Source organism: Ahaetulla prasina, chromosome 6 (assembly GCF_028640845.1).
Source record: "Ahaetulla prasina isolate Xishuangbanna chromosome 6, ASM2864084v1, whole genome shotgun sequence".
Taxonomy (NCBI): domain Eukaryota; kingdom Metazoa; phylum Chordata; class Lepidosauria; order Squamata; family Colubridae; genus Ahaetulla; species Ahaetulla prasina.
Genome location: NC_080544.1, coordinates 17,366,706 through 17,379,488, shown reverse-complemented (window position 1 = coordinate 17,379,488; position 12,783 = coordinate 17,366,706). Strand labels below are relative to the sequence as shown.

General features: G+C 41.3%; 1 protein-coding gene across 4 annotated transcripts in view; it reads left to right on the top strand.

The window, feature by feature from the left end:
• JMJD1C (jumonji domain containing 1C) overlaps positions 1-10,332 on the top strand; it is a 133,091-nt gene extending 122,759 nt beyond the window's left edge. For all 4 annotated transcript variants that reach the window (XM_058188954.1, XM_058188951.1, XM_058188952.1 and 1 more), the window contains 5 exons: positions 241-363; positions 764-903; positions 5,209-5,385; positions 8,163-8,294; positions 9,418-10,332. In XM_058188954.1, the coding sequence (XP_058044937.1) occupies positions 241-363; positions 764-903; positions 5,209-5,385; positions 8,163-8,294; positions 9,418-9,507 (662 nt within the window). In that variant the 3' untranslated portion in view covers positions 9,508-10,332. The remainder of the gene's footprint in view (positions 1-240; positions 364-763; positions 904-5,208; positions 5,386-8,162; positions 8,295-9,417) is intronic.
• Positions 10,333-12,783: the final 2,451 nt, after the last annotated feature.

Below are 12,783 nucleotides of genomic sequence, written 5' to 3'. Positions count from 1 at the left end.
GACCCTAAAGGAACTTTCATCAACCGTATGACTTAATTATTGTACTGATCTTGATGATCGCCACTATTATATCTATTATTTATAAAATTATTTTAAACTTTTTATTTATATCTACATTTTATGTGACAGATGTATTTGACACATAGTGTGTTGCAATTTTTTGATCTTTTATTGTAGATGAAAAATAAAAACCAGGTTAAGAATGTGCTTTGATATATTTATACTTTATTTTTGCAAAAGGTGTAGCTGCTGCAAAAGACCATGATGTAGGAACTACAAATCTTCATATTGAGGTATCTGACATTGTCAACATCCTTGTCAGTGTTGGTATAGCAAAGGGGAATGGAGTCCCTTCAAAATCAGGTAAAAATAACATCTGAATGTGTACATGATACCATATTAATGTGTGTAGTAGAATTTGTAAATTTAGCATAAATTGGCCCAGCATACTATTCTTAAAATTCTAGTTGGCATGACATTACTCCATTTTAAATATGTTTTTATAATAATAGTTTGAATCCTAAGAAAGGCTCATGTGGACAAGTTAGCAAAATCTGAAGTTAAAAGTCACTGAAAAATTTTCCCTTCATGAAATACTTCAATCTGTGCTTTAAATGTTGCTTTATAATTTTTAATCAAACAAGATTTTGATGCCCTCCAACGTCTTTTGGTTAAATTCAGCAGAAGGAAGGATTGTAATATAGTATTAGCCATATATCAAAACTTCCCTCTGTAGAAAGTGACTCTGTTTGTCAATCCACAGGGGTATTAAAAAAGTTTGAAGAAGAAGATTTGGACGATCTGCTAAGAAAAAGATTGAAGGATTCAAGTGAATTGCCAGGTGCCTTGTGGCATATTTATGCCAACAAGGATGCCGACAAAATAAAGGAGTTTCTGCAAAAGGTTAGTTTGATTCATTTATACTTTATATTAGAACTAAATAGTCTTTGTTTCAGAAATAATTATAATGTGTGCGCCCAATTTTTAGACAGTAGTAGATGAAGCAATCGGTATTATTGATTCCATAAGGGCCTCTTATGGCTCAACAGGCTAATGCAGTCTGTTATTAACACAGCTGCCTGCAATTACAATTACTGCAGGTTCGAGTCCCACCAGGCCCAAGGTTGACTCAGCCTTCCATCCTTTATAAGGTAGGTAAAATGAGGACCCAGATTGTTGGGAGCAATAAAAGTTGACTTTGTATATAATATACAAATGGATGAAGACTATTGCTTAACACAGTGTAAGCCGCCCTGAGTCTTCGGAGAAGGGCGGGATATAAATTCAAAACAAACAAAACATAATGTGAAATACATCCTATAAATATGATTATTACACATGTGAGGGTAGTCCTCAACTTACAACTATTTGTTTTTTATTATTTTATGTTTTTTATTATTATATGTTACTTAATTAAGGGGTCCCCAACCCCCAGTATGTGGACTGGCACTGATCCTCAGCATGCCAGCAACCAGGCTGTGCAAACAAGCAAAGCTTCATCAGCGGGATGCAGGCAGCATGCAAAACCATGCCCTCCCCCCAGTCTGCAGAAAAACCACGGAACCTAATACCCTAATGCCCAAAAGGTTGGGGGCCACTGATTTAATTGATAGTGAAGTTTACCACGCACAGAGTAGGGAAGCAAGCTTTTGCCTATGCAATCCAATCCAATTTTTACAGGGGAGAAGAAGATGTAACACAGAAGTACTTTTATGATCCAAATTGGGATGATCCAAGCGAGGGAGAGGAGACACGTCTTGTTGAGCCAGTTTGGGATGAGTTTGACCCTGTGGCTCCTGAGGACGTGGACAGGTTGTTGGGGAGGCTTCACGCCACGACATGTTTACTGGACCCGTGTCCTTCCTGGCTGGTACTGGCCACTCAGGAGGTGACACGAGGCTGGCTCCAGAGGATTATCAACGCTTCTCTGTTGGAAGGGGTTTTCCCTGCCGCCTTGAAAGAGGCGGTGGTGAGACCCCTCCTCAAGAAGCCCTCCCTGGACCCAGCTATTTTGGGTAATTATCGTCCAGTCTCCAACCTTCGCTTCGTTGCGAAGGTTGTAGAGAGTGCAGTGGCGCGACAGCTACCCCAATACCTGGATGAAGCTGTCTATCTAGACCCGTTCCAGTCCGGCTTCCGACCCGGATACAGCACGGAGACAGCTTTGGTCGCATTGGTGGATGATCTCTGGAGGGCCAGGGACAGGGGTTACTCCTCTGCCCTGGTCCTATTAGACCTCTCAGCGGCTTTTGATACCATCGACCATGGTATCTTGCTGCGCCGGTTGGGGGGATTGGGAGTGGGAGGCACCGTGTATCGGTGGTTCTCCTCCTATCTCTCCGACCGGTCGCAGACGGTGTTGACGGGGGCAGAGGTCGACCGCGAGGTGCCTCACTTGTGGGGTGCCGCAGGGGTCGATTCTCTCGCCCCTTCTGTTCAACATCTATATGAAGCCGTTGGGTGAGATCATCAGTGGCTTCGGGGTGAGATACCAGCTGTACGCTGATGACACCCAGCTGTACTTTTCCACCCCGGGCCACCCCAATGAAGTTGTTGAAGTGCTGTCCCGGTGTTTGGAAGCCGTACGGGTCTGGATGGGGAGAAACAGGCTCAAGCTTAATCCCTCCAAGACGGAGTGGCTGTGGATGCCGGCACCCCGATTCAGTCAGCTGCAGCCGCGGCTGACTGTTGGAGGCGAGTTACTGGCCCCAAAGGATAGGGTGCGCAACTTAGGTGTCCTCCTGGATGAATGGCTGTCGTTTGAAGATCATTTGACGGCCGTCTCCAGGAGGGCCTTCCACCAGGTTCGCCTGGTTCGGCAGTTGCGCCCCTTCCTTGATCGGGATGCCTTGTGCACAGTCACTCATGCGCTCGTTACCTCTCGCTTGGATTATTGTAATGCTCTCTACATGGGGCTCCCCTTGAGGTGCACTCGGAGGCTTCAGTTAGTCCAGAATGCAGCTGCGCGGGTGATAGAGGAAACTACACGTAGCTCCCACGTAACACCGCTCCTGCGCAGACTGCACTGGCTACCTGTGGCCTTTCGAGTGCACTTTAAGGTTTTGGTTACGACCTTTAAAGCGCTCCATGGCTTAGGGCCTGGGTACTTACGGGACCGCCTGCTGTTACCGCATGCCTCCCACCGACCCGTACGCTCTCACAGAGAGGGACTTCTCAGGGTGCCGTCCGCCAAGCAATGTCGGCTAGCGGCCCCCAGGGGAAGGGCCTTCTCTGTGGGGGCTCCCACACTCTGGAACGAGCTTCCCCCGGGTTTACGCCAAATACCTGACCTTCGGACCTTCCGTCGCGAACTGAAGACACATCTTTTCATTCGTGCAGGGCTGGCTTAAATTTTATTGATTTTAAATTTTCTATTAATAATTTTAAATGGGGTTTTAGTTTATTATATATTTTAAATTTTTAGGCTAATTATAAAATAAGTTTTTTAATTTGCATTTTAAATTGTATATTGTATTGCCTGTTTTTACTTTGCCTGTACACCGCCCTGAGTCCTTCGGGAGAAGGGCGGTATAAAAATCAAATAAATAATAATAAAAAATAATAATAATAATGAGTTCTAAAATTGATGTGTCAGGAGTGCCATCTGACTCAGTGCTTGAGTCAGTATACTAGGACATTAATTCTTCTCTCAATTACTAATTTACACATACACTATGAATTTCCCTCCCCTCATTTGTGACTGTGTCAAAGACTTCCTGACGGACCATCCACAAACAGTAAGGGTTGGGTCTCTGACATCTTCCACCCTGAAGCTCAGCACAGGCTCCCCTCAGGGCTCCTGTACGCGCTGTATACATAGGGCTGCATATCTTCAAATCCATCTAACACCATAATAAAGTTTGAAGACAACAAAACAATGCTGGGGCCAAATCAGCATACAGGGAAGAAGTCCAGAAGGTGTTCAAAAAACAACTTACATCTAAATACTAGCAAGACAAAGGAGATGGTGCTGGATTTCCGGAAGCATAGACAGGGACCTGCCCCACTGTATATCGAATGGGGCTGTGTGAAGAGGGTTTCCTCTTTTAAATTCTTGGGAGTGCTCATTAGTTAAGATCTCACCTGGAAAAACAACACATCCCTGCTGGTTAGTAAGGCTCAACAGAGACTTCATTACAGTCCTGCGGAAAAATCAGATGGAACAGGGGATGAAGACTTCTTTCTATCGGTCTACGATAGAAAGTGTCCCTACATACCGTATAACAGTATGGTATGCTGGTCTAACAGCTGCAGACAGGAAGGCACTACAGAGTGATCAATTTGGCACAAGAAACCATCAGTTGCCCTCTAATATCACTAGATGACATCGCCAGGTCTCGCTGTTTCAGCAATGTAAGGAAGATACTTAAGGATGATTCACACCCTGGCCAGTGTCTCTTCTCGCTTCTATCATCGGGCAGAAAACATCAAAGCATAGCCAGCCAGACAAACAGGTTTAAAAACAGCTTCTACCCATGGGCTGTCAGACTCTTAAACACAATCACAATCACTCCAGGCATATACGGAAACGTATGACTAGTCTTTTTTCCCCAATTATTGGATAAGGATTATTCTCTATGCTATTATGTTGTTCTGTATTTTCTGTTATGGATTGCACCAGAGAGTCTAAACCAATTTCGTTGTATATATGATGTAAAATGACAATAAAGCAGTGGTGAAATTCAAATTTTTTTACTACCAGTTCTGTGGATGTGGTGTGGCTTGGCGGGCATGGTAGGGGAAGGATACTGCAGAATCTCCATTCCCACCCCACTCTGGTGCCAGCCAGAGGTAGTATTTGCCGGTTCTCCAAACTACTCAAAATTTCCGCTACTGGTTCTCCAGAACCTGTTGGATTTCACCCCTGCAATAAACGCTATGCTATACCATGCTATACTATACTTATACCATTCCATACCATACCATACATAATAATAATACTATACTAATAATATACTATAAGCACTAGAATGAGGTTTGAGGAGAACTAAGCCAGAAGATACACACCTTCACATGTCTTTTGTGCAACAACATGCATATACAGAAAGAAAGAATAACCCTTTCAAATTGATAGCACAAACATGAATGCAGCAGCAGAAAAGAAGGTAAATTTATCTTGAAATGAGAATTGTCACTGATATGTATTTATTTATACTCATTCCTTAATCATCACAGGTCATTCTTTTTTTTTTTTCAAATGTATTGCAGGTTGCAAAGGAACAAGGTTTAGATGTATTACCAGAGCATGATCCAATACGTGATCAGAGTTGGTATGTAAACAAAAAACTCCGGCAAAGACTGTTTGAAGAATATGGAGTAAAAACCTGTACTCTCATCCAGTTTCTTGGTGATGCTGTGATTTTACCAGCAGGAGCTCTGCACCAGGTAAAGCTATATGTAACACGTGATTTTAATTTAAAAAAAAATTGTAATGAAGAGAAAATAAACAGAAATGTTTATTTTTTGTGGTGGCGCAGTGTTTAGAATGCAATACTGCAGGCTACTTGCTGACTGCCAGCTGACTGCAGTTTGGCAGTTCGAGTCTCACTGATTCAAGGTTATCTCAGCCTTCCATCCTTCTGAGGTCTGTAAAATGAAGAGCTGGATTGTTGGGGGAAATAGGCTGACTCTGTAAACCGCTCAGGGAGGGCTGTAAAGCACTACGAAGTGGTATATAAGTCTAAGTGCTATTGTCCCAAAGGTGCTTTTTCAGGAGGCAACTGGACTTTCTTGTTTTTTTCTTTTGAAGACGTTTCACTTCTCATCCAAGAAGCCTTCTTCAGCTCTGACTAAATGGTCGGGAAAGGAAAGATTTATATTTCTTGCAGACAGCTGGTCATCTGCATCCTTATAGAGGGTCATTGAAGCACTTGGAGATTTAGCTGTGTCCTCTGGGTCACCTGAGTGTGCAAATGGTTCCTGTAGTCTGCAATTTTTGGGAAATCCATTCGAATCCATTGTGGATCCATCCATCCACACCACTTGAAGGGTGTTCATCCCAAAGTGCATGGCTAAAAGTCTGGAGATTCTCCGTCATCCAGGTCATGGTTGTCCCAAAAGTGCTTTTTCAAAGAAAAAACCAGAAAGTCCAGTTGCCTCCTGAAAAAGCACCTTTGGGACAACCATGACCTGGATGACGGAGAATCTCCATAGACTCATAAGTGTTTTTGATATTGATGATGCTAAATCCTGTTCTTGGATTTCACTGACTTGGCCAAAGATCAATAAGGTTTTGGTCTGATTGTTTGGAATATTATCATTCCAAATTATTAATTATTGCCTCAAAGATTGGGGTTTAAGTTCTTTTAAAAAAATGCAAAGTATTTTCTTGTTTGCCTTCTTTGGTGTAACACTGAGCTAAGGATAAATTAAGTGGTGGTTCTGACAAGCTTCTAATTTGAAAGGAAAACTGTTATAAATGCATTTATATTTTACCCCCTCTCTAAGATTATATCATAATTTTGTTCTTTTCCATAAACTACCCTTTTTAATCTTCAAACCCATAAATCACAAATTAATTTTTATCCTTTTTCAGCAAAATCTCTTAAAGGCAGTGGTGAAATCTGAACCGGTTTGCTACTGGTTCATTGGTTGCGCATGCACGCTGTGCATTTAAAAAGCTACCGGTTCAGTCGAACCGATAGTTTAAAAAAAGCTACAATCCAACGATCACCTGTGCCGCGTGGTTTAGTTTTTCTAGAAAGCAGGATTTTCTGCTTTCTAGTGAAGCTAAACCGCGCGGCACAGCTGATTCCCCCCCTGCTGTTCTACTTACCTTCCCAAGCCTCCTTTTGGCGCATGCTGCGTGTGCACAATACGCACGTGTACCGTACGCACCAAAAGGAGCCTTGGGAAGGTAAGTAGAACAGCGAGAGGGGGGGCAATCAGCTGTGCCGTGTGATTTAGCTTTGCTAGAAAGCAGGAAATCCTGTTTTCTAACAAAGCTAAACCGCACGGCACAGGTGATTGTTGGATCATAGCTTTTGTTAACTACCGGTTCACCCAAACTGGAGCAAACTGTTAGCATTTCACCCCTGCCTTAAAGGGTTTCCAAATAAATATAGTAGTTTTTTTCCTCTAATCAGACAAGTTAATTTTGCCAAATTTTACTTTCTGCAAATTTCAGAATTAGTGATGGAAAAGAATGGTTAAATCCCAACTCTTTCCATCCTTCTTCAGTCTGGCTTTTAAAGGGGAAGAAGCCCCTTTTCTCTCTGAAAGGAAAAGTGTTTGGGGTTACCAGAACCTACAGATGTCTGCTGGAGGGTGAAATTGTTGGTTCCATCTCTGGGGAGCAGCTGTCAATCTTGTGAATACCAGATGACATCACAGTGTCATCAGTGGCACACCGCAGGTTGGGATAGTTCAGAAAAGACCCCATCTTTCCCCGCCAGATTTAGCCCCTGGTGATAGGTAGCCTGCCTAGAAAGAAGGGGGCCTAGAAATAGCACTAGCACTTAGACTTATATACCACTTTCCAGTGCTTTCCAGCCCTCTCTAAGCGGTTTACAGAATCAGCCTATTGCCCCCAACAATCTGGGTCCTCATTTTACCCACCTCCGAAGGGTGGAAGGCTGAGTCAACCTTGAGCCTGGTGAGACTTGAACTGCTAGCAGTCAGCTGAAGTAGCCTGCAGTACTGCACTCTAACCACTGAGCCACCTTGGCATACGTTGGAAGTTCTCTGACACTGTGCATCCATCTGGCCTGGCTCTGATCACTTTTCGTTTTTATATTACAAAATAAAGTTTCAATTCCTTTTTAAAAAATACATCTTTAAAGATAGAAATTCCGATCCGTCACTGCCAGTCCGAATTGTGCTGTTTTTAAAGCTGGCATCTTTACTGCTATGTATTTTCTATATGGCTTTCTTTCAATCATTATACTGCTAAATAAAATCTTATTTTTTATTATATTGCAAGGTGCTTTGTTTGGGTTTGTTAGTTAAATTTTATTACAATTTGTTGATCAAAGAAATAGCTTTGTTAGGCTATTTGCTTAAATAAAAATAGAAATAAATTACAGCATATAACAGATTTATGGAGGCATAATATCTATCTGTAAATTTTGTGCCAGAAAGTTCTGTTACATTTCCTTTTCAGTCAATTTATATAAACTTTCCAATTATAATTGGATTGTTTTTCTTCTTTCTTTTTTGCTCAGGTGCAAAATTTTCATAGCTGTATTCAAGTAACAGAAGACTTTGTATCCCCAGAACATCTTACACAATATTTTCATTTAACACAAGAACTTAGGCTCTCAAAGGAAGAAATCAACTATGATGATAAGCTGCAGGTAACAAATGAATGCATAATTCAGTTTCTGGTGAAATGTTACCCTTCTCTAATACTCTCTCTGAATCTGAAATGACACCAGGCATACCTCTATATTGCTTGTACAGGTAGTCCTGACTTAACAATTGGGACCAGAATTTCCACTGCTAAGCAGGACAGTTAAGTGCAGTCATGTTGATATTACAACATTTTTTCCCATGGTTGTTTAAGTGAATCACTCACGTATTAAGCAATTCTGGCTTCCCCATTGACTTTGCTTGTCAGAAGCTGGCTGGGAAGGTTGCAAATGACAGGATGCTGTAACTTTGGTAAATACAAGTCAGTTGCCAAACGTCTAAACTATGATCGTATGACTGCTGCAATGGTTATTAAGTGCGATAACAGGTCATAAGTCACTTTTTTCAGTGCCATTATACCACCGAACAGTCACTAAATGAATGGATGTATGTCAAGGACTAACTGTATTTAAATTAAACTAGAACAGGGGTGTCAAACAATTTCATTGAGGGCCGCAACAGGATTGTGTTTGACCTTGGGGGGGGCCGGGGGGGGGCATGGCCAGCTCGACGTCACTCCTGTCGGGGGCGCCTGAGATGGCCCGAGTGCTCTGCCAGTGAAAACCGGCTCCCGAGCTCTGTTTTCGGCTGCCACGGCATCCTGCAACCCTCTGCCAGTGAAAACTGAGCTCGGGAGCACCACATATGTTTTCATTGGCAGAGGGTTGCAGGAGGCTGTGGCAGCCAAAAAATGAGCTCAGGAGCCCGTTTTCACTGGAAAAAGTACCGCAGGCCGGTTCTTCGCTGTTTCCAGGGTGGCCCTATGGGCCAGACCTAAGTACCCCGCAGGCTGTATCCAGCGCCCGGACCTTGAGTTTGACACCCCTGATCTAGAAAATACATATCCTTCCCCTTGTGTTTTTAGGGAGGCAGTCCTGGACTGTCTCCTTCCTGACCTCTAATAGTCCATAGAGAGAGAGAGCCGAAGTCATGGTTTTACATATTATTCTCTCTTTGAGAGTAGCACAGTTAAGTCCAGAAGCAGTTGAGGAATTTATATGAACCAGCCCATCTCTTCCCTTCACTGTCTTTTTTCAAACATTCATTTCTTCCTTGATTTTCTTACAGATAAAAAATATATTATGTCATGCAGTTAAGGAAATGGTAAGAGCTTTGAAAACTCATGAACATGAAATTGAAGATATTGAAGAAAATTAAAATGTATGGGTTCCCTCCTTGGGCTCAGAAGAAAATAACCGATCGTATTTTTCTTTACGATAAAGAGTGTCTTCACTAATATAAGCTGCACGAACTATCAGTGCCAAGAAAATATGTTTCTTATATTTACTTGCTACTGACACTGCAACAAAATAGGCTCCTCTTTCAGTGCTTTTGAATTTAACTTGAGTTTTTTTGAAATGGGAAACTCTAAACAGCATTGAGCTATTATGTATTATAGTGTAAATAAATTTTTCAAACTGTCAAAAGTTTAAGATGTATTTATTTTTGGAAAAAAACTACAGAATTCTATGCTCTATTGTTGATCAAATGTAAATGTGATTTGTACAGTTTGTTTAAAATAACTTGGATATTTTTCACTGCATTGAGACAGTTAACTGTGAGAGTAGGATACAAACACCAGCTATTGCCTGCAATTGAAATATTGCTGAATCCGCACAGCAGTCATGTCATGATCTGAAAATTACTGCCAAATAACTGTAAACTTTGTATCATAAAAATATATGAAATATATGCTACAGACACTTCAGTATTTTATTGAAGCTATTCAGTGTACAATTAAACATTTTCAAAAATGTGTAATTTATTTAAAATTTGTCTCATTTTGGTAAAATTTATGTGAACTTTTAAAGCTAAATATAAAACTTAATATGCTATGTAAATATATACATATATACATTCAATAATGTATTTTTTTAAAACATTGGCTTGCTTTAATTTGTTAAAAGTGCAAGTGTTAAACATGCTTTGTACATCAAAAGTTGAAAGGGGTTTTACATTTTCCATTAAAAGGACTTTATCAAGCTCTGTTGTCATTGTGTGTTTTTCACATTCTGTGGCACATTTGTGAAAGATGGGCATGCCTGGGCAGTCATTCACAATGGCTGCAAGTGTGTCTGTGTAATGGTGACTATATAATAGTTTTTCATTTAATGTCAATCTTTTTTCCCTCTCCAGAGTTCCTGTGAAAGCGTTAGAGCACAATTCAAAGAGAATTTAAATAATGAATAAACATAATTAAATTATTTCTTACTATCTTTAACTATAGTTCTGGCTATAGAAAAAATGCTAGTTTAAAAACAGTTTAAAAAAACCTGCAATTGGCAGATTCAAATTCAAACACTTGGCCTAGGAAATAAGATATAAATAACATTCTTTGCATGCTTCTGTTTTGCTACCAGTAATACATATTATATTTTAAATATTTAAATAAATTTTATGTTTATATTATAACAAAGTAATACTTCCATTCCGGCTGAATAAATATATGTAAACTAGAGCTTGTATTTGGATAATTAAACATGGACAACGTTCCTCCAGGCCTTCCTGTCCTCTACCATCCTCTGGAGTCCATTTAAGCTCATGCTGACTGCTTCAGTGACTCTATCCAGCCACCTCATTCTCTTTTGTCCCCTTCTTCTTTTGCCCTCATTTGTTCCCAGCATTAGGCTCTTCTCCAGGGAGTCTTTCCTTCTCATTAGATGGCCAAAGTATTTGAGTTTCATCTTCAGGATCTGGCCTTCTAAAGAGCAGTCAGGGTTGATCTCCTCTAGGACTGACTGGTTGGATCGCCTTGCAGTCCAATGGACTCGCAGGAGTCTTCTCCAGCACCAGAGTTCAAAGGCCTCAATTCTTTGGCACTTGGCCTTCCTTATGGTCCAACTTTCACAGCCATACATTGCAACTGGGGAAACCATAGCCTTGACTATACGCATTTTTTTTGGCAGGGTGATGTCTCTACTTTTTGTAGGCTATTTAGATTTCCATAGCTTTCCTTTGAACTCACATAGTTCAAATCAAATAATAAAGACAGACCAAATAGCATACATAACAAAGTCATCTTAATATGCCAGTCTAAATTACGACTTAGTAATAAACCAATTACTTCAGAACTAGAATTCCCTATAGTTATTCTCTTTAGCTTGATTATATCTGTGCATCCCCAAGATAGTACCACTTTATACTGCACTGGTGAGGCCACTACGATACAAAAAAAAAGTGTTGAGACCCTAGAAGAGGGGTGTCAAATTTCCCATAAGACATAAGGAAGAGCAACGGAATATGGGCCTTTACAGGAAGCAACGTTGTGGATAGTGTCGGTTTGTACTTTGAAACTCCATTTTTGACTGTGTTTCCGTGTGGCCTTGCCAAGATAATTGCCAATTAGGTGTTTGGCAGCATGTCAAAGAAAATAAAGGTGGGTGTTTACCAGCCTTATCCAAAGGACTATGGCAGACTTCTGTTGAACTATTTATAAACTCTTGGTGATTCAGCACGTTCTGTGAATGAAGAATTCACAGCCATTAAAATTTTAAAAAAGGGTTTTGGGACTAATTTTGTGTGCTTTTTACGATATCAGGAAGCCTAGATCAGAACAGGAAAGTCGTAAATTGCTTGGGTAAATCTCCCTCCCCAGCCCCTCTGCATTCAAACTGTGCCAGCCATTCGTACAACCCTATGCAACACATGCCATGCCTGTCAGATCTATCTCAGCTTGAACCTCGGTAACAACAGCAATCCTTAACTCCCATTTATTGAGAAAAATGTGGTTTACTAGAAGTCAAGTGAATTCATAGCCAGAACTGAGAATTGCGCGCCAAAATCCCCAAGTCTAACATTTCTCTCCCTTAGTTGCCTCCCATCACTGCCCCCCCCCATGTCCAATCAAATTCAAACAAAATATTTTTAAAACAGGCACTTTGGGTGTAGGTTCAGTGTGCAGCTGCATTCCCAGCAGTTGTCCTTGAAGCCCATCTCGGAGCGATACAGTGAAATATTGCCCGCGAAGCGTCCCCCCCTCCCATCCAGCCCCCCTTGAGTTCACGGCAGCTGATATTGAATGGTTGTGAAGTGCAAGTGAGGTGATAGTTGACAGCCCCCATGTGTACTTGACTCAACACCTTGCATGGCCATGTGCACACTTCCCAATCTCTACTGCACCTGTGCACCCTTCCTGACCTGTGAGGCATCTCCCACATATCCTTGCATGCTCTGATTCCCATGGCACTTCTCACAAACCTTGCTGTGACCCAGGCCCAAGTAGGTAGTAGGAAACAGTCTGTGAAACAAACAAACTTTATTCGAACAGCTGATTACTTCATTCCCAGCATAGTTCAACTAAATTAAAACAAATTCCTCCCAACACAAATTCCTCAGTCCTATCACAAATCTTGGTCCAATTAGGCAAACTGCCAAAGGCCTTTCTTGGCAAACGTTCAGAAGTCACAAAAATAATTGCAAGACATAGATGAAGCA